Source organism: Dermacentor andersoni, chromosome 9, assembly GCF_023375885.2.
Source record: "Dermacentor andersoni chromosome 9, qqDerAnde1_hic_scaffold, whole genome shotgun sequence".
Lineage (NCBI taxonomy): Eukaryota > Metazoa > Arthropoda > Arachnida > Ixodida > Ixodidae > Dermacentor > Dermacentor andersoni.
Window position 1 is genome coordinate 85,492,079 of NC_092822.1, and position 22,016 is coordinate 85,514,094.

The 22,016-nt window shown below is 43.0% G+C and overlaps 1 protein-coding gene across 3 annotated transcripts in view; it reads left to right on the top strand.

The window, feature by feature from the left end:
- Nucleotides 1–21,692, top strand: part of LOC126528348 (zinc finger Y-chromosomal protein 1-like) — a 50,410-nt gene extending 28,718 nt beyond the window's left edge. For all 3 annotated transcript variants that reach the window (XM_072284245.1, XM_072284246.1, XM_055069277.2), the window contains 2 exons: nt 5,793–6,227; nt 21,058–21,692. In XM_072284245.1, the coding sequence (XP_072140346.1) occupies nt 5,897–6,227; nt 21,058–21,524 (798 nt within the window). In that variant the 5' untranslated portion in view covers nt 5,793–5,896 and the 3' untranslated portion in view covers nt 21,525–21,692. The remainder of the gene's footprint in view (nt 1–5,792; nt 6,228–21,057) is intronic.
- The last annotated feature ends 324 nt before the right edge of the window (nt 21,693–22,016 follow it).

A 22,016-nucleotide genomic window follows, 5' to 3' on the forward strand; every position in this document is an offset into this window, starting at 1 on the left:
TGGGCTAGTCAGCGGTCGGTCTTTTGCTGGTCGTAGTCTCGCCAAGTAGTTTCCTCCTTGCTTCAAAAAAAAAAAAACGCTCTTCTGGTGCTGGGATTTGTACCTCAGCCCACCGGCACAGTAGACCAGTCCTCTAACCATTAGGCCATGAACGCATGTACGCTTTTCTTATGCCAACCTGAACTAGCTCTTTCAGATGGCCGCCACATGCCGATTATGAGGATGACTTTCATACTATGGGCACATACCCTGTACGCGAAAGTGGCAAAGAAGTGGGCAGTACATATTGTGCCACCAACTAGCTCTATGAAATGATCGCCGCATGTTCATGATGTTTTCCATACTATGCCACATATCTACAAAATGTGATGGCCGAGAAGGATGCTGACATTTTCATTATGGTAATGATTTCCGTACTATGGTGCGTACTCACAACAGGCGGTTGGCCAAGAAGCATGTCCACGTGTTGGTGATGATATCGATATCAGGGCGCATACCCAAGGAGCAGCCGGTACAGCGGCAAATGCCCACAGTGGGAGATTGGCCAAGAAGTGGTCAGTATATATAGTGACAATGCCAACTATCTCTTTCAGATAATCACCGTGTGTTAATCATTATGGTTTCCATGCTTTGACACACACCCTCATAGAAGGATTGGCCAAGAAGCTTGTCCACGCCTTGATTGTGATGATGATTGTACAAGAGTGCTTATGAGCTGCGCCAGCAACGGTTCGCATGTCAAGCATACACATTGTCCGATTCTATGTCAGACTTGCTGCTTGTGGCCAGCCTTGGCGTTTAACAGTCGCTGCTAGCCAAGATCAAGAATGTTGTCTGGGAAGAGGTTTACTTTACCACCTGGTATGTACGAGCGTAGTCTTTGCCTCCAAACCTCCAGCATGTCGCACGAACCCAGGTTTCTTATGCCTTGAGAGCTTTCACCAAGAACCTCGTTTACATTACCACTTTCTTACGCTTCCGTCGCTGCTTGGCCAACGCCAGTCTTTTCCCTATGCTTAATCTGAGCTGCTGCTCCATCCCTTGCCACCACCCATGAGAATGGAATGAGGCTTCCTGTTGCTATACATTTGGCCCCATTTTTCTGCTGCCAAGACTTGTGGCGGATGCCAGGTAATGGGCTGATTTGTTTCGCCTGTGGTTTTTCTGGACACATTTCCTGCCACTGATGATGAATGACGAACTTTGAAGTGGATATTTGTTTTCATTTCTTTCACTGCTCTCAGAGCTTCTTCCAATAAATCTGGCCTCAAATTTCAGATACTTCAAGTCATCTGCTGCTCTAGCTTTACTTAGGGTTTTTCTTGAATAACCTGTGTTTAGGTACGTGTCGGGCTGGTTGCCACGCTTTTCCAAAAAGTAGCCTGGTCAAAGTAAATGTTTACAATGATGCGCTATGCAATATTTGTTTTGTGTGACGCAGTTTGGGTAGAAAAACAGCCATGCAGATGGAGGAGCATTATTCAGAAATCGGAGAAAAATGGACAGGAAACGCTGTAGAAACTTTGAAACACCATATTCTGGATTTTTGTATTACTTGTTTATCAGAAAATTTAGTTACCTGCACATTATGTATTTATGTGTTTCTTTACCATATGTAACACTTTCATTTGGATGCAGTAGAAATGGAAGTGATGATACGATGAAGACAGGACATTCTGTGGGTCATTCTACAGCGTAGGAGAACAAGCGAGAGTACAGCAGACTTCTGCTAATTCAATTTTTCGATTAGTGCAATCCTGACCGAAGAACGTGGCCAGTGCCGGTGCATTTCTGTTTGCCCGAACTTTCATCATTTTGGCCCTAAAATTGGCCTTCGCCAGGTATTTGAAATTTGTTTAACTCGACCCACCTGATAATTCAATCGATTTCATCGCTCCCACCAGGGTTGAAATAACCCAAGTGGACTCTATTAATGTGGAGTGGGAGTACATAATGTGGAGCTAACATAATTTGATAATATGCAAGCGCATAAATGCACGACTATTGTGTTACATAGTTGTTGTGTTTGAGAACCACTTGTGCATATCTGTTGATTCTGTAGTGTGCCAGCAGGAACTGTTAAAGCCCATTATGTACAGTGTTCTTTAAGCAAATAGGGTTTAGATTCAACTTCAATCAAATAAATAGCTTGCAGTAGTGCTGAGTTTACTAGCTGCTAGCAAAAGCTTTATCATAAGAGGCCAACAAACACTGACACCAAGGACAACATAGGGGAAATTACTTGTGCTTAATAAAGGACATAAAGAAATGACAAATTAATGGAAATTAAAGTGGATGAAAAAACAATTTGATGTAGGTGGGAACCGAACCCAGAACCTTCGCATTTTGCGTGCGACGCTCTACCAATTGAGCTACCGCGGCGCTGTTTCCCCATCCACGTTCTTGGGTATTTTTGTGTCCAGTAGAACCCTGGGAGTGTTAGCCAGCGCCACCACTCACAGACCTTGGCGACGGACGTGGAACGTCCTTTTTGCCGCAGGCGTCATGAGAACGTGATCTTTTTGGGTGAAGGAAACTGGTCATTAAACCCACACATGGTACCTGAAGGCATCAATGTTGCTAGATTCAAGACCCTAGCTTTGTATTACAGCCTTCCGTACATACAGGAGGCAACCAGTGTCACAAGCTTGATTCCTGGAAGTAATGCTCAAATTTATATGGCGGCTGAACATGGAAACAGGCTTCCACCGAGGTCTCTGTACAGCTGCTGTCACATTTAACCCAAGCAACGAAAAGATATGCCTATAGTGGCTAATTTCAATACCGATTTACTCTCTTAAAGATAGCTTTCTCTTTTTCTTAAAAGCTGATCCAATCTTTGGGGTGCAATCATTACTCAGGGTAATATTTTTTAAGAAACAATTCAGGGTATGGAGGATTTCATTTGTTGCAGTAATTTTAGTAAGAAACTATATATCGTCACATTCTTCACGTGAAAGCAGGATGAGAATGACGTAGGAGAAGGTTGCCTTGCTGTCGCTGACTGCCTAACGTCATGCTTCCTTCTCTATTTTTTTCTTTCCTCTATGCAAGCAAAGCACTGCAGTTCGGGGTGCAAACATTGTGAGAGAAGGCCACCCCCCCCCCAAAATTATTTTTGATGAGAGAAGATGTGGGTGCATGAGACCATTATGCCAGTGCAGTCATTATGCATGTAAGTATGATAAATACATTCTGTAAGCAGTACATATTGAACACATTGGAAAGAAGGCACATTCAGATAATCCCAGCCAGAAATCTTAAGCACCGTCTGCACGAGGAGCAAAAAAGCGCTTAAAATGTGTTTGCATTAAGAATAGTGGTGACCGTACAACTCAAGTGACCCTGAGCAATTAACCCTTATCAAGGACCCTCCACTGTGGTATCTTCCTGATCTCAGTTAGAAGCCTTAGGACGATTGAAACCTTTCATTTGTTGCTATGTGTTCACATGCTCCAGCCAACTTCTTTCCCACTTTTGCAGGAGGAGCAATGGAACAAATGTGAAGTTGTGTTTAAGAATGTGGTGCCAACACATATATATATTTTCTCTCACTATCTGGCTCATTAAAGAAAATCAAATATGGCATGCCCTTGTTTCAACAGGGCCATTGTGTTTGTATTTACCGTCAAATAAGCCATATGCATGTTGCTCCTACACAGTTTGCCCTGAAATGGCAAGTTGATGCACGTGTTGGCTTGCATTGTCTGCTATGGTACCTTCAATACCGGTTTCTTTGTGACATGTGGTAATCTCTGCCACCCCATTTGCCTGTATGTATAAGCAATTGTTTATGGTGTAATACCACCAAGGCAACTAACACATTGTGTTTTTGTTAGTGCAGTGCTTCTATGGCAACATAAAGCATGATCGTCTTGGGTGTAGTGCTGCCAAGACAAATGATACGTTGCATGCTTTTGCATACTTGCGTACTGCCACAGCAACCAGCACACCACATGATTGTCCTTGGTTTAACGTTTCCATGGCAACCCATCGCTCAGTGATCTTTTGTGTAATACAGCTATGGCAACTAAAACGGGGTATGGTTATCTTTGGGGATATACAGCCATGGCAAATAACATTTCATGACTATGCTTGGTGTAGTGGCAACTAATGGACTGGATGATAGTCCTTGGTCTGGTGCTCTGATGGAAATGGTACATCCATGTGGCTTATGCATAGGACATAGTGGCTGCCATGGCAACTGACACAGAGCATGGTTTTTCTTTGGGGCAATGCTGCCATGGCAACTCACACTGCATGATCGTTCTTGCTTTAGCACTGCCATGGGAACTAACACGTTAAGTTACCAGTCATGGTGCTGCTTTCATGGCATCTAAAACACTGCATGGTTGTTCTTGGTGCAGTGATACTGTGGCAGCTAATACACTGTGCGCTTGTGCGTGGTGTAGTGCTGCCAAGGAAACTAACACATTGCACAATCGTCCTTTGCATCCTTTTTCATCGAATGCGATAGTGCTTGGTGTGGCACAGCCATGGAAATTGCATTGTATGGCTGTAGAGCTGCCATAGAATTTCACACACTAAAAGGTCTTCCATGGTGTAATGCTGCCATGGCAAGTAGTAAGTTAGTGCAAATGAATGACTGATTGCCCTGAAAGAGTTGCACTGCTTGTGTTTTTTTAGAGAGTGTAATGTTCATAAATGGATATAGTTACATACATCACGTGCATGTATTGTTTGCTGAGCACAGACATGGATTCCATTGGTTTTGTGTTTGTGTGTGGCATTAATTATCCTACTTTTCTTTACAGAGCTGGTTGCTACATTTTGATGCAATATGAAGCTTTGCCCATGAAGAGCTACCAGATTGCATAAAAAAAATTATTTTCTGTCTTTTTGATGTTCTGTTGTATGTAGTGTGCCAGTTGTTTTTATTAGAATTGTGTCTGTTGTTTGAGAGCGTTGCCTGTGTGAAAATTAAATGTGCTTTATTATACCTGATAAGTCATTATATCCACAGTAGAATAGAGCATGAAACAACACCTGGTTATCCAGTTCTTAGTTTGTGCTCTGGTGTGTGCTTTGTCCCATTTGAAAGTTATTCTTGTGCAAAACAGTGCAGTTATCCAACACAATATGTTGCTATTGTTTTAAGAAGGGTTAGTCGGGGTTCTCCTCAGAAATTAACAAGAAGTGTGCATCTGACTGAAATGAGTGTCTGGGGGAACCCACACACATAAGATTTCTTTCTTTCTGTGTTTTTGACATTTCCTGAATAGCCAAGAAGCTTGCGTTTTGGACGCTTAACGAAAGAAATATGAGCCAGCGACTCAGCCTACTGCAAATTCCGGTGCTGCGGCTACCTGAAGCTCCGATCTCCTCTTTGCTACGATGCTAAAATAGGGGTATTGTGTCAAGGGAATGCAACCTGTTGTAAGGTGGCACTTTCCGAAGCCCTATTTTCTACATGGTTTCCATCAATAGCGCACTAGAAAATGATGGTTTTCTCAGATTATATTTCAGACTTCTATCTAATAGTTCTCCACATGATAAAGGAACGCCTGGGAAATGCCATAAACAAAAGGAAATAAGCTCGTTTTACCAAATTGACCATTATAATTGCAGAGTTTCCCTGCAAAGGGGGTTACTGGCAAAATGGAGCAGTGGGCTACATTTCCCCACCACCCACTTGTGAGGAGAACCCTGGAGTCAGTACATACTTGGCTCTCCATTCAAGCTCTCTAGTGGTCTGTCTTTGCGTTTATCACTCTTTCCTAGCGCAACGCATGTACAGTGTTCCTTTCCTCTCTCCCCGCATGCCTCAACAGAGTCCCACAGCAACAGCTTCGAAGCATGGGCTGCCACAAGCGCTGCCGAAAGCCAAGCCGTAGACAGTTGTGGGTCCTTGGAAGGTGACGGCTCCGATACCTTGATGTGCAACGATTGTGGCTTCATGGGTTATGATGAAGCTGTGCTTGCGGAGCACCGGCGTGCCATGCACGAATTCCGTGTCGTTGATCCGGGGGCAGTCTACCAGTGCCAGATCTGTCCGTCCAAGTTTTTGCACCATGATCGCCTGCTGTGCCACCTGCAGAGGCATACCACCACGGGATCCTTTGACTGCTTCCTGTGCGCAAAGAAATTCTCGAGAGAGCAGCACCTTGTGCGTCACGTCATGACTTTGCACAGCAGAGTCGAGACCTTCCGCTGCCACCTTTGCCCGAGCAAGTTTTCACGCAAGGACAACCTTGTTGCGCACATTCGTAAGCACCAGGCTGACATTGCCAAGCATTGACACACCTAATTGTGCTTATGTTGATTATGCGAGCAGCACAAATGACAAGAAAAGTGAAGTAAACACTACGGCACAAACACTTTTATCTCCTGTCTTGTTGTTTGCAGTGTTACCTGCTTGAAACACTAGCGCACTGACCCAACTTGGAACTCTCATATCACTAACACTATCATTGAGGGTGCTCGAATAGCACAGTTTCTTAACCTAATCAAATATAAATGTTTGTAAAGAAAAGTGATTTTTAATCTAAAATTGAATATAGAATATTTGCTTATAAGAAAGGAACAAGTCATTTTACTGGAGAAAAGCATGGTAACGTCCACCAGAGGAATAGTACTTCATGTAACTTGAAATAAATCTGCATGTTGTTTAAGGAAAAAAAAAAAATGCCTGTTATCAACTCCATGTTGGCATTAATGGCAACCTTGACTTCTTCTTTCATAGTGCTCAGGTAGTGGTACAAATTCATGTAAGGCTGCACTGTAACTGTATCTTTAAAGGATCAGCATGCTTTTGAAGTGATAATCAACCCAAATTGTACAAATTGCAGTTGGCTTAGTTTTGCTACACAAACTTAGTTGCTGTATGGATAGCCAAAACATTCCTTGGCCTAAAATAGGGTGTTCCCTATAACATGAGTGCATGAACAAAAGCCTAGTTGAAAGAAGCACTCTGTCAAAGGAGTTTGCGATTAGCCCATATAACTGAAAGGATTCCTTATTCCCAGTGGATACGAAACAGAAAAAAAAACAAAAAATTTGTTATTCAAAATGTTTGTTCTTACGGTGTGCAGTTTTATGGTGTACGGTGTTTTGTTTTACGATGTAACATGACCTCTGGCTAAACTCTCATTGAAACCAATGGCATGTGTACTGAGAGAGGAACTGGGAGAAAGTTTCTTCAAGTGTTTGTTTAGTATGCTTAAAGGGACACTAAAGCGAAACAATAAATCAATTTAGACTAATGAAGCATTGTTTGAGAACCTTGCAGGCAGTCATTTGAAAAAAATAGTTTGATTATTGGATGAGAAAATGAAGGTCCAAGTATTAGTATTTGAATTTCGCGCCAAAACCCCAGCGCCGGTACGTCAGCGTGACGTCGGGGATTCCAAAGTATGTTTTCACATTTGGGCCACGTTGGCTGAATAAAAGTTCCTGAAACTTGCCATGTTTAATATTCGGTTCCTTTAGAACACAATGTAGTCAGTCTGTACCGTTATATATAATTAGTAGGCCCTAGAAGATGCCATCAAAATCCAAGACGTCACAGCCCCCAGGTGCGGCAACTTAAGCAGGCGTCGCCACCCGTATTTCGTTCTTGCGCTTTTTCTGGCTTACCAAATGTCTTATCGTTGTAAGAGTGGTGTTTTTGGTGTTGTAGAACGGTAATTTGCTCATGCAGAATAAATCATTTTTCAATTTAGTGTCCCTTTAAAGGTCAGCCGCAATGAAATTTCGCTTTGGCTAAATTGTTTCTGAGTAGTATATAATATTAAAGCAATCATGGCAAAGCTGCAGGGCTGGAAATCATGTAATTTTCTTGTTAACAGCCATTAAGTAGCATCTAAGCAGACAATGCAGGCACCTGGTGGTTAGCAGATGTGATGCAGAGGCACTGCCTAACCTTGGAGATCATGCCAAGAAGCTGCGTTGGTTCTCAATTTTCTCGCTTCTGCATCATGTCTAAGAACTGGTAAAGGTGGAATTTTAAATGTGAAGCATTCCTTTACAAAAATTTGCCACATTGACTTATCTAGCCACCTGCGCTTTGGTGCTCACATGGTCGTTTCGTCAACTTGCTATGTGCAAAATTGGCATAGCAGGTCATGACATGCATGTCATGTAGATCATGAAACAGCTGCCTACGTCTTGGTGCTCTCATGGTCGTTAGGTTAAGTTGGTAGGCTTCCCGCACACTGCTTTGCATAACATCGATTCCCGCAGGGCATGGGATCTGCCGGCAGCTCTTTTTATTCTCAGTTTCAGTATTTAAATTGTCTATTTTCTCATGCTTTCCATGGCACACCTACTTTTGGTATCCCAAAGGTAAAATTTTATGGTGAGGCTGTTGTATGTACACTGCCTGAAAGTAGGCTATTCACATAATCAATTACTTAGTTGCTGTTGGCCTTTACAGGCACTGAGTTTTTTGATCATCATGCAAGCATCGGGAACATGTCTGGAGGCTTTAGTTCCCACCGGAGTTGTTATTGGGGCTTTATTCATTGCATCACTGAACGTCACTGTGTCCATTTCATACCAAATGATGACTGTGCTGTAATCATGGGTGAAATTCATTCTGCATGGTTAGTGAGTAAAGCGGATTCAGAATATATTGCATTTATGCTAAGAAAATAGTGTTGTTATCAAGAAATGAGAAAGGTATGCATCAAGGACTCTGACAGCATGGTAAAAATACACCAGCAATTCAACCTGCAGGATTGTAGGGTCAAAGATGCTAGCCACAGATGCCATAGATGAAATTGATTCACAATTCTAACTAACTGAATCTTCATTCAACATAAGAACTACCTCTTTCTTTACAGTGGTATAGTCACTTTGATATTTTCAGTAGTGATGTGAGAGTGCCAATAAAGAAGCCTACATGGGCTGGCGAAGGCTGGCCAAACATAAAGCATATGCTTGCTACAAATAAGGCGTAAGCATATGCTAAGCATACGGCAGCTGAATGTCTGCTCAGAAGTAATCCATAAGAATCTCAATTACTGCTTGGTAGTTAATGCATTGTACCGAACTTCTGAGCTTTCGTTTTCTTGTGTACTGTGCATCACATGGAATTTTGTGCACCCTATGCTTGATGATGATATATAGGGTTTATTGGTGCAAAATCCAGGCATGGTCAAAGAGCTCCAATACCGTATGCTTTGCCACACAGTTCTTTTTGGCATGAGTGCACTCATTTCGTTTAAATGTGTTGAGACAAGACAAATGCCTGTTAAAAAAGACAGAGAGGCACCTGAAAGGCATAGTGTGGTTTGATGTACACATTGTATCGTGCTTCCGTACAGGACGATCATGGAAGAATCTCCATGCTTTGATTGTTGTGTACCAGTGTGTGGAAAAACAGTTTCTGTAAGGGTACGTTGTGTTTACCATGTTTGTGCAAATCTGACTGTGCCATTTCTCCTGTTTGGCACACCATTATAAAAGCAAGTATGTAACTCAAGGTTCCAGTTATAACGTACACAGCTGAACCCACTTATAATGATACCGGTTTTAGCAATATATCTAATGTAAAAACAAGCAGCCGATGCATCATAAACTTTTGTATGTCTCCTGCGGCGAAATAAACTGCTTACTACTGCGCTATTATGCTATGCTACCAGTTACAACAATTAAATGGGGTGTCTGAGGCTGCGCGCTGAAAGAAAACAAAATGGAAAGGATACAGAATCTTTGAAACATATAGTAAAGAAAACTTCAGCCCACCTACATGCTGCGTAGTACCTTTGCCACACCCATCCTTGTGAAGCACACCTCACCTGGCAGGGCTCGATCGCAACGCCTGCTTCACGCACCCCTCTCTCATCTCTCTTCCCCCCTGCCCCCTACGTTGGCACAGTCAACTTGTGTATCAGAGCATACCAGAGCGAAGCCGAAGACGACCAGCGTCGAGCAATTCGCTTGGCCGTTGAGGCCGTGAAGACTCACTGTCCTCAACGCGCGGGGACTGCTTCGCCCTCCCCCCCCCCCCCCCCCTACCTGCGTGTAGGGTAAGAGGCGGGCACCCCAGCTCGGTGGAATATTAAAGTTTTCAATCAGTCAGTCAATCAATAAAGAGAGACTGGAGATGGGTAAGCAGTGTCGGCTATGCGTGCATGCGGGGCGATGGGATGAGGGCATGCCGTGCAGGGTGTGCGGAACAACGGCGGATGTGGTGAAGGTTTGCGGCATACAAGCAGGTGTGGCAACTCACTTTATTGGTTGCTGTTGTTTCTTTTTTTGCCGGGATTTCGAGTTCCTTGTTTTATTTGGTACAAAGACCCAGTAGCCAGATTTAATTGTTACAGCCAAAAATGCCATTTTTGCAACATCGTAGTAAGTGGTTTATTATACAGAGAATGCACATGAAAGTTCACGGTGTGGCAGCTGGTCATTGTTAAAGGGACAGTAAAGTGAAAAATGATTTCTTCTGCATTAGTAAATTACCGTTCTACAACACCAAAAACACCACTCTTACAACGATAAGACGTTTGGTAAGCCAGAAAAAGCGCAAGAACGAAATACGGGTGGCGACGCCTACTTGAGTTCCCGCACCTGGGGGCTGTGACGTCTTGGATTTTGATGGCATCTTCTAGGGCCTACTAATTATATATAGCAGTACAGACTGACTACATTGTGTTCTAAAGGAACCAAATATTAAACATGGCAAGTTTCAGGAACCTTTATTCAGCCAACACGGCCCAAATGAGAAAACATACTTTGGAATCCCTGACGTCACGCTGACGTACCGGCGCTGGGGTTTTGGCGCGAAATTCAAATACTAATACTTGGACCTTCATTTTCTCACCTAATAATCAAACTATTTTTTTGAAATGACTGCCTGCAGGGTTCTCAAACAATGCTTCATCAGTCTAAACTGATTTATTGTTTACCTTTAGTGTCCCTTTAAAAACCAGTAATGAAATAAGTGGCTTAGACTCTACCGGTTTCTGTTTAATTAAATTGTTTGGATATTTGTGCCCTCTGCTTTTTTTGTTCATGCAATCCAGTTAACAACAGTTATGGGTTATAAAAATGGGATGTTCTTGGCAGTTGAGTATTATTATAAGTGAGTTAGACTGTAGTCTCTTGAATGTGTTCACATGTGTGTGCTGTGAACACATTCAAGATGAAACGTTACCGACTCGCCCAATGTGCAACTCTTGCTACTGTAGTGCTTTTCTAACATTCTGTGCTAACTTATTGCAAAAGAGAGAAACGCTGCCGCAGCCTTATGTAATTGCTGCGACAGTAAGAACACATCTTTCTTGTAAATTTTCATTATGTAAGATGTTAACAAATACAGTACAGCATATTTCAATGTTTCTGTGCTAGTTGAAACTGCCCGTTGACCTTTTCTATTTTTTTTACTTTTGACTGTGGAACAATGTTGTTCAAGCTCGCAGAGGAAACTACCATATTTGCCAATGTTTTATGGCTAAAGTGGCTGTGGGAACATGCCAGATGGTCGGCTATTGTTGGCTATTGTTGACATGTTGGCTATTGTTGGCTATTGTTGACATGTACAGTATCATATGCAGAATGAGTTGCAATATTTTTGTAGCGTACTTATACTGCACATTTCTTTTCTTTTGGCGGTGCTATCAAAATTAGCTGTAAAAGCATTCAATGTGAAGCAGCTACACCGTTACTGACATGGCACGATCAAATATGTGCTGCCAGGGAATGTGTGATTGATGCTGTGTGATAATAAATGTTGCATTGGCTGTTGCTTTCGAGAACCACTTGTGCATTTTTGTTCATGCCACAGTGTGCTAGCAGGAACTAATGCAAGCTTATTACAGCTTGTTACATACTGTCCCTTAAAAATATATACGGCCTATGTTCAAATGCAATCAGTCCTTTGCCATAGAGCATAATTCACTAGTTGCAAGCAGAAACGCTTTAGTACTGCCTTCATTACATACTGGAGCCAGCCAGTGTGCAGTTTGGACTTTTGGCTGCAGTGGCCAACATTCTGATGATGGAAGAACAGAATGAAACACTCTTGTTCTGATATCTGCACAGCTAGCTACCATCGGGCCTGACCCAAACAATGAAGACGCACCTATAGTTGACTCGCCATGGTTGCTTAGTGGCTTTGACATTGCGCCACTAACAATGAGGTCACAGGATCAAATCCGGGTCTGGAGGCTACATATTGATTAGGTGAAATGCAAAAACGCCTGCGTACCATGCATTGGGTGCACGTTAAAGAGCCCCAGATGGTCAAAATTAACCCAGAGTTCCCCACTACGGCACGCCTCATGATCAGATTGTGGTTTGGCACATGAAACACCAAAATTTAAATGCCTAAAGTTGTTTAGCTTTAATAAACACATTCTGTAAGGAGCACACATTGAACACTTTGGAAGAAAGACACATTAGGCTAGCAAATTTGCAGTATCCCAGCCAGAAATCTGCAGGACAAGCAAGAATTCACTTAAGGCATGTTTTGGTTGAGATTGCTGGTGACTGTGGACTTTAAGTGATTTCGTGTAAATAGAACTTAACAAGGGCCCTTCACTATGGTGTCCTCCTCATCCCAGACGTAGCCTCAGGATGTCAAAACCTGCTAATGCTTGACATCTGTTCACATGCCCCAGCCATCTTCACTTTTATGAACAAGCATGAAGCTGTATCTAAGTTTACAATAATGCTGCCAAGACTTTTTTTGCCTCACTGTCTGTCTCATTAAAGGAAAACAAATACAGTACAGTCGACTCTCGTTGCAATGGATCCTGATAACTCAACAAAAAACATCAGTTTTTTCCAAATTCTGTAATATTTTAAACGCCTGACTTCCGAAACTTTCGTCGCAATGTCTAACAACTTCATAGCAAAGAGTGAGTGACAAGTGTCCAAAGTAAAAAAACAAGCCAAAAAGTCGCAGTTTCACCCGAAAGGCAAAGCATCGATGGTGATGGCAAATTAAGCAAGATAAGCGCTGCAGCAGCAGCGAGCGAATAGACCTTCGGGCTTTCTGTCGCTTCCACGCAAACTAAACATTGAAAGCACAGCGCATGCGAAGCTACTGGAACTGGGTGCACTTTATCCACATTGCAGATCGCTTTCAAGATATGGTGGCCGTACCGTAAGCAGCAGCTGCCGGAGTAGAACTTCCTCTCTCTCACCTTCCCCTCCCCCGTGCCTCGTGCGCGAAAAAAAATGGTGCGTTTCTGCGCCGCCTTCGCCCTCAGGCATGCGATATTGAGCCGCGATCGTCAGCTGACCCTCACAAGTCAATTGTCAGCCCGTGTCGACACGGCAAAATCACATTTTATACGCCCGATGATGAAAATAATTGCCACTAATTTCGTCCACTGTAGCCAATGGTTCATTGTAGCGCAGTCCATTAAATGTGAACTTTGTTGCAATAATAAAATATGTAGACCAAACTAAGGCTGAACTATGGTCCATTATATCTGAAAGTCTGTTGTACGTGGGTCCGCAGTAACAAGCGTAGGCTGTGTGTCATTGCCTTAATTTCAACAAGGCCATTGTATTTGTGCTTACATTCAAGTAAGCCAGATGCACATTTCTTGGACACAGGCTAGTGATAGAATGGCAAGCTGAGGGCACACTCCTTTGTTGTAATCAGTCGCAGGTGTGATAACATGCAACACAACATGGCCTACACCCACTTTCCTGCGCTGTCTGCTTTCGTACCTTCAATACCAGTTGCCTTCTTCTACGTGTTATTCTCTACCACACCATTTGCCTGTCTATATAAGTAATTGTTAGCAGTGTAATACTACTGCCATGGAAGCTAATGCACTGCATGGTTGTCCTTAGTGCACTTATTTCAAAGCAACCCACTCTGTGATCATCTTTGGTGTACTGCTGCCATGGAACTGATACATTGCATGCCCATGCATAGTGCAGTATTAGCATGGCTACTAACATGCTGCATGGTCATCTTTTGCTGTAGTGCTGCCGTGGCAACTAAAGTTGCCTGATCATCCTTGGTGTAGTGGCGTCTAAGAGACTGGGTTGTAGTCCGTGGTGTAATGCTGGTATGGAAACTAATATGTCTCTGTGCTACTGCGTAGGGTAGTACTGCCATGGCAACTAATACATTCTGTGATCATGCTTTCTGTAGTCCTACCAAGGTAGTTACGTCATCATCCTCGGTGCGACTTCTATGGCCAGCTAATGCACCGCATGATAGTCCTTTGTGCTGCACGGCCATGGAAACTAATATATGCCATTTTATGCGTGACGAGCTGCTACGGAATTTTGCATACTAGGTGATGGTCCATGCTCTAGTGCAGCCATGGCAAGTAACACAATGCAAGTGAATGGCTGGTTTCTGGCAAGATAGCCACCATTGTTTGTGTTTACGAAAACAGTGTAATGTTTATGCACTGATAGTTGCAGACCTGTGCACTTCCACTAATAAAGTTGAAGCACAAGGGAGATGACAGGACAGACATGGACAAGTGGTCCCTGGTGCTTCAAGTTTATTAGTCATGAAATACCAACTAGGCTGCTCTCAAGTCTTGCATTACACTTTGTTTGAAAGGATATACATGAAGTTCACAGTGCTGGTGTCTGTTTCTGATATTAATTCTGCTTATCTTTTACAGAACTGGTTGCTACGATTCTGTGAAATCTGAAGCTTTGCCTGGGTAGACTTTACAATCTACCAGAATACATGAAAAAAAAAATTATTCCCTGTGTGTCCGACATCTAATTAGTCTGCCATGTGTCAGTGTACTTTGCTTTAGGAACAATATCATCATGCTTGAGCTGCTTTGTTGTGTATCATAATTGCCTGTATGAAATCTAGTATTGTTGCTGTTTCTTTCTTGTTGTTGAAGTAGCAGCTAATGTTTAAGTGTGAGAATGTTTTCTGCTCAATTTTGTAGATGCTAGAATGGCCAATAACTTTGTATGAATTGGGACAAATGAATTTGCTTGTTTTGAATTGTCATGTTTAGAAGGAGCAGAGACACGAAATTTTAGGGGGGGATGGGGGTTCTTCTGTTTTCCATTGATTTAGTGATTCTGGTATAGGACCTCATTTCCTTCCTCATTATTTCTGAACATAGCTTCTCTCTGATTTTCCGCAGCGGAAAATATTTAATGGTGCCCCCCCCCCCCCCCCTTCACAGGAACCAGTGTTGTTCTTGATTTTGATGAGTACTGAGAGAGTGATGATCTCATTGGCTACATATTAAGACATAGTAAGCACAGTCAATGGCTTGGACCGGCACAATAAATACAACATACAAGGAAAGAAAAAGGACTCGCACCTTTTGGGTTTAAACCTTTCAGTGTGTACCCAAAATTATAAAGTGAGAATGTTTGAGTGCACGGTAAAGGGGGAGGGGAAGAAGAAAAAGAAAAGTTCAGTTGTTGCATTGAATTCATCCACCCTAGGTGTGAAAACTGCAGAGGAATGCTACACCATACACAGAACATCTTTTGTGAATTCCGTGATCCGATAATTCTTGCAATCAGCTGTACCATCTAGACAAGCCTTCGACTGCTATTCAGTAAGGGCAGCTGCTGATTTTGTTGTACACTATTTTTGCAAGCACACTGGACATCGAAAAGTCGTCATTCATTTTGCCAGATGACTTATGTTGTAAGGTCATGAGGTCTAGAATATAGCCAAATGTTCCTTAAAGCCATGCCTAACACGATATGCTGCCATGTAGAGATTGCAAATGCATGGGCGTTATCATTTGCATTGCATGCAGTAAATGAGTAGAGTGGAATTGCCTCCCTGTTCTATTTGCGCACATGCTGGAGAAAAGCAGGAGGAGGGAATTGCATGCTGGAGATCGAGAAGGAGAAGTATTAGCTGGCAGGCTGGGACATGTTTTCAATGTTGATTCAGCCCATATCTTTAATACTGTTGCAGTAAATCTTTGACGACATAGGGCTGCAGTGTATGGGTCCGTCTAAGAAGGGGAGGACAACTGCTGAGAACTGGTGTAATGAAAAATTGAAGCGAATGGTGTTTGTGAAGGTGTACAAAATGATTTCTTCATCAAAAGCTGGTCACACATATGAATGCTTGTCTGTTGGCTTCACATGGTCCTTGCCTGTTCAGGCTTCTTTAGCATGGGAAAGCATGCTGAAAAGGACGGCGACTACAGTTGCTGGTTATTGCACTTTCAGGTGCAATCATATTGCAGGGTAAAATTTTTAAAGAAGAAATTCAGGGTATAAAAAAATGAATAATTATAGTAATTATAGTAAGAAACTGGGTTCGGTCACATTCTTCAAGTTAAAGCAGGGAAAGAATGACATCAGAGAAGGATGCCTTGCAGAGGCTGACTGCCCGATGTCATCCTGCCTCCTGTATTTTTTTTCCCCTCTATGCCAACAAAGCACTGTAGTTCAGGGTGCCAACATTGTGAGAGAAGGCAAACAAAAAAATAGTGTTTGATGACAGAAGATGTGGGTGGGTGAGACCATTATGCTAGTGCAGTCATTACATGTTTAGATATGATAAACATATTCTGTAAGAAGTACCCATTGAACACTTTGGAAGGAATACACACTCAGCTAGCACATTCAGAGCATCCCAGCCAGAACTCTTCAGCACACTTTACATGTGAAGCAGAAAATCTGCTTAAGGCGTGTTTGCATTAAGAATAGTTGTGACCATACAATTTAAGTGACCGATAGTAATTCAAGTTTACCCAGAGACACTAGGCTGTCTTCCTGATCTCAGTTATAAGCCTTAGGATGATTCAAACCTTTCATTCGTTGTTATATGTTCGCATGCCTCAGCCAACTTCTTTCCCACTTTCACAGGGGAAGCAATGAAACAAACGTCAAGTTGTGTCTAAGTATATGCTGCCAACACATTTTCTTTTTTGCCTGACTATCCGATTCATTAAAGATAACTTAATATGGCATTGCCCTTGTTTCAACAATGCCACTATGTTTGTGTTTACCATTAAATAAGCTGAATGCATGTTCCTCTCATACTGGTTTGCTCTAAAATGGCAAGCTGATGCAAATGTTGGTTTGCACTAACCAAACAAAAGGTGTGACGAGATGCAACACAACAGGGTCTGCATCCTCTTTCTTGTTGGTTATGCTATGCTAGCTTCAATAGCTGTTTCTTTTTGACAAATGACAATCTCTGCCACACTGTTTCCCTCAAAGCAATTATTTATGGTTTATTACTGCCATGGCAACTAACGCATTGTGCGGTTGTCGGTGTATTGCTTCTAATGCAAGCATGGTGCGAGTATGCTTGGTAGGGAGCTTACCACTACCTACCAAGCATACTCGGAAAGGAGCGTGTTATTCGGGTCCCTCAAGAGGACAGGAATTCCCCACAGTTCTATACAGGACATTGTTTTCCCGCGCGGGAACCGGTTAGATAGGAAGGAGGTTTCTCGCCTTCTTTTAAATTACCTGCAGGACACGGATTTGGCCTCCACATGGTGACCTTAGGTGTGACTATGTGTAGTGTAGTTGTGAGGTCTGTGTCTGATTTATATGATTTATGTATTTTAAGTGTCGCTACGGTGGAGCAATTGCCGGCAGCTACTGCAAGGCTAATCCCACCAGTAGCCTACAACCACTCAACTCAACTCAACTCAGTATGCTTGGTGTAGTGGCAACAAGTGGGCTGCATGATAGTCCTTGGTTTACTGCTGTGATGGAGTTTAATACATCCATGCGCTTATGCATAAGACATAGTTGTTGCCATGGCAACTGACATGGTGTGGTTTTCTTTCGGGTAATGCTGCCATGGCAGCTAACATTGTGTGAGCATCCTTGGTGTAGTGAAAACAAGTGGGCTGCATGATAGTCCTTGTTGTAGTGCTGTGATGGAGACGATAAATCCAAGTGCTTACCCATAGGGCATAGTTGCTGCCATGGCGACTCGCACTGCATGATCATTGTTGCTTTAGTTCTGCCATGGGAACTAACATGTTAAGTTACCAGTCATGGTGCCGCTTTCATGGCATCTGAAACACTGCATGGTTCTTCTTGGAGTAGCTGTCATGGCAGGTACCATTGTTTGGGCACCCTTGGTGTAGTGGAAACAAGTGGGCTGCATGATAGTCCTTGGTGTAGTGCTGTGATGGAGACGATAAATCCAAGTGCTTACCCATAGGGCATAGTTGCTGCCATGGCGACTCGCACTGCATGATCATTGTTGCTTTAGTGCTGCCATGGGAACTAACATGTTAAGTTACCAGTCATGGTGCCGCTTTCATGGCATCTGAAACGCTGCATGGTTCTTCTTGGAGTAGCTGTCATGGCAGGTACCATTGTTTGGGCACCCTTGGTGTAGTGGAAACAAGTGGGCTGCATGATAGTCCTTGGTGTAGTGCTGTGATGAAGACGATAAATCCAAGTGCTTACCCATAGGGCATAGTTGCTGCCATGGCGACTCGCACTGCATGATCATTGTTGCTTTAGTGCTGCCATGGGAACTAACATGTTAAGTTACCAGTCATGGTGCCGCTTTCATGGCATCTGAAACACTGCATGGTTCTTCTTGGAGTAGCTGTCATGGCAGCTAACATTGTGTGAGCATCCTTGGTGTAGTGAAAACAAGTGGGCTGCATGATAGTCCTTGTTGTAGTGCTGTGATGGAGACGATAAATCCAAGTGCTTACCCATAGGGCATAGTTGCTGCCATGGCGACTCGCACTGCATGTTCATTGTTGCTTTAGTTCTGCCATGGGAACTAACATGTTAAGTTACCAGTCATGGTGCCGCTTTCATGGCATCTGAAACACTGCATGGTTCTTCTTGGAGTAGCTGTCATGGCAGGTACCATTGTTTGGGCACCCTTGGTGTAGTGGAAACAAGTGGGCTGCATGATAGTCCTTGGTGTAGTGCTGTGATGGAGACGATAAATCCAAGTGCTTACCCATAGGGCATAATTGCTGCCATGGCGACTCGCACTGCATGATCATTGTTGCTTTAGTGCTGCCATGGGAACTAACATGTTAAGTTACCAGTCATGCTGCCGCTTTCATGGCATCTGAAACGCTGCATGGTTCTTCTTGGAGTAGCTGTCATGGCAGGTACCATTGTTTGGGCACCCTTGGTGTAGTGGAAACAAGTGGGCTGCATGATAGTCCTTGGTGTAGTGCTGTGATGGAGACAATAAATCCAAGTGCTTATGCATAGGGCATAGTTGCTGCCATGGCGACTCGCACTGCATGATCATTTTTGCTTTAGTGCTGCCATGGGAACTAACATGTTCAGTTATCAGTCATGGTGTAGTTTTCATGGCACCTGAAACACTGCATGATTCTTTTTGGACCCGCCATGGTTGCTTATTTGCGATGGTGTTGGGCTGCTAAGCACGAGGTCGCGGGATCAAATGCAGGCCTCGGCGGCCGCATTTTGATGGGGGCGAAATGCGAGAACACCTGTGTACTTAGATTTAGGGGCACTTTAAAGAACCCCAGGTCATCCAAATTTCAGGAGTCTCCCACTATGGCGTGCCTTATAATCAGAAAGTGGTTTTGGCACATAAAATCCCATAATTTAGTTTAATTTGGTTGTTTATAGTGTAGTGCTCCTATGGCAACTAATACACTGCATGGATATGCATGGTGTAGTGCCTGCCAAGGAAACTAACACATTGCACAATTGTGCTTTGCATTTTTTTCCATGGAATGTGATAGTAATCCGTGTGGCACAACCATGGAAATTACATTCTATGGTTGTAGAGCTGCCAAGAAATTTCGAGCACTATATGATTGTCCATGGTGTAATGCTTCTATGGCAAGTAGTAAATTACTGCAAATGAATGACTGATTGCTCTCAAACAGTTGCTATTGCTTGCGTTTGTGGCGACTAACCTGTACGTATTGTTTGCAGAGCATAGACATGGATTTCATTGGTTTTATGTTTGTGTGTGATATTGATTCTCCTACTTTTCTTTACAGAGCCGGCTGCTACACTGTGGTGTAATACGAAGCTTTGCCTCTGAAGAGCTGCCAGATTGATTTTTGACGTACTCTTGTAGCTTTTGTGCCAGGTGTATTTACTAAATTGTGTTTGTTGTTTGAGAGCATTGCGTGCATGAAAATTATATGTACTTCATTATGTCCCATAAGTTATTGTATCTTCAACAAAACAGAGCAGGAAACAAAAACTAGTTATGCAGTTCTTAGTTTGTACTCTGGTGTGCTGTTTATCCCATGTGAAAGTTATTCTTGTGCAAAACAGTGAAATTATCCAGTACAATATGTTGCTATTGTTTTAATGAGGGTAAATCAGGGTTCTACCCAGAAATTGTTGAGAAGTGCCTATCTGACCGGAATAAAGTGGTTGGGGTAACCAAGCCCATAAGCTTTTTTTCTTTCTGTGTTTTCAACATGTTTCTGAATAATAAAGAATATTGCATTTTGGACGCATAACGAAAGAAACACCAGCCAGTAGGTTAGCCTACTACAATCCCAAAACTTCAGGATAAAGAAATATACAGCTCGCCATTGTGAAAATGTGCATGAAACACTGGTGATTGAAATCCAAGTCAACAAATAGGAGTGCTTTTCATGCAAATGCGGCATCATTAACTAATCACGATGCTAGCTTTTCCTCTTTTCCCTTGCTTCGTTTTCTTTTAGTGTTGCACAGCAAACTTTAATGCTGGGGCTATCTGAAGTTCCGATTTCTCCTGTTTACTACAGTGCTAAAATGGCGGCATTGTGTGAAGCAAACGCCATGCAATCAGTGATAAGATGGCACTTTTTGAAGCTGTATATTGTATGTGATTTTTATCAATAGCACACTAGAAAAGGGCGCTTGTCTCAGATTATATTTCAGATTTCTTTCTAATCATTCCCTACATGATAAAGAACACCTGGGAAATTCCAAGAAAAAAAAAAAAGGAATTCACTACATTTGACCAAACTGACCATTGTAATTGCTTAGTTTCCCCCTCAATGTGGTTGCTGGTGAACCGGAGCAGTGGGCCACATTTCCCCGCCACTCACTGTGAAGAGAATTCTGTTGTTTGCTTTTCGATCAAGTTTTGTACAGGTCTTTCTTTATGTCTTGTCACTCTTTCTTGGCGCAACACATTTACAGTGTTCCTTTCCTCTCTCCCCGCATGCCTCCGCAAAGCAGAGTCTCACAGCAACAGCTACGAATCATGGGCTACAACAAGTGCTGCTGAAAGCCAAGGCGTAGGCACTGTCGTATCCTGGGAAGGTGGCGGCCCGAATGCCTCGATGTGCAGCGATGGTGGCTTCACAAGCCATGATGAAGCTGTGCTTGCGGAGCACCAGCAAGTGGACCATCAGTTTGGTACCAGTGATCCGGGGTCGGAATACCAGTGCAAGTTCTGCCCGGCCAAGTTTTTGCACCATGACCGCCTGCTGTGCCACCTTCAGAGGCACACGAGCACGGGATCCTTTGACTGCTTCCTGTGTGAAAAGAAATTCTCGAGTGAGAAGGTCCTTGTGCGTCACGTCATGACTTTGCACAGCAGAGTAGAGACCTTCCCCTGCCACCTGTGCCCGAGCAAGTTTTCGCGCAAGGACAACCTTGTTGCACACATTCGGAAGCATCAGGCTGACATTGCCAAGCATTGACATGGCTGATCGTTCCCATGTTGACCAGAAGTGCTTATGTTGATTATGTGAGCAGCACAAATGACAGGAAAAGTGAAGTAAGGACTGGGACACAAACACTCTTATCTCCTGTCCTGCTGTCTGCACTGTTACCTGTGTCAAACAATAAAGCTCCGGCCCAACTTGGAACTCTCATATCAGGAGCATTATCATTGAGGGTGCTCGAAAAGCACGGTTTCTTAATCTAATCAAAAATAAATGCGACAAAACAAGTGATCTTTTAATCTAAAATTGAACATGGAATATTTGCTTATAAGAAAGGAACAAGTAATTTTACAGCAGCAAGCATGGTAATGTCCACCAGAGAAACAACAGTTCTTGTGACTTGAGATAATTCTGCATGTTGTCTAAGAAAAAAAAATGTCTGTTATCAATTCCATGTGGACATTAATGGCTACCTTCCCTTCTTTCAGATTGCTGAGGAGGTGGTACAAATTCATGTCAGACTGCACT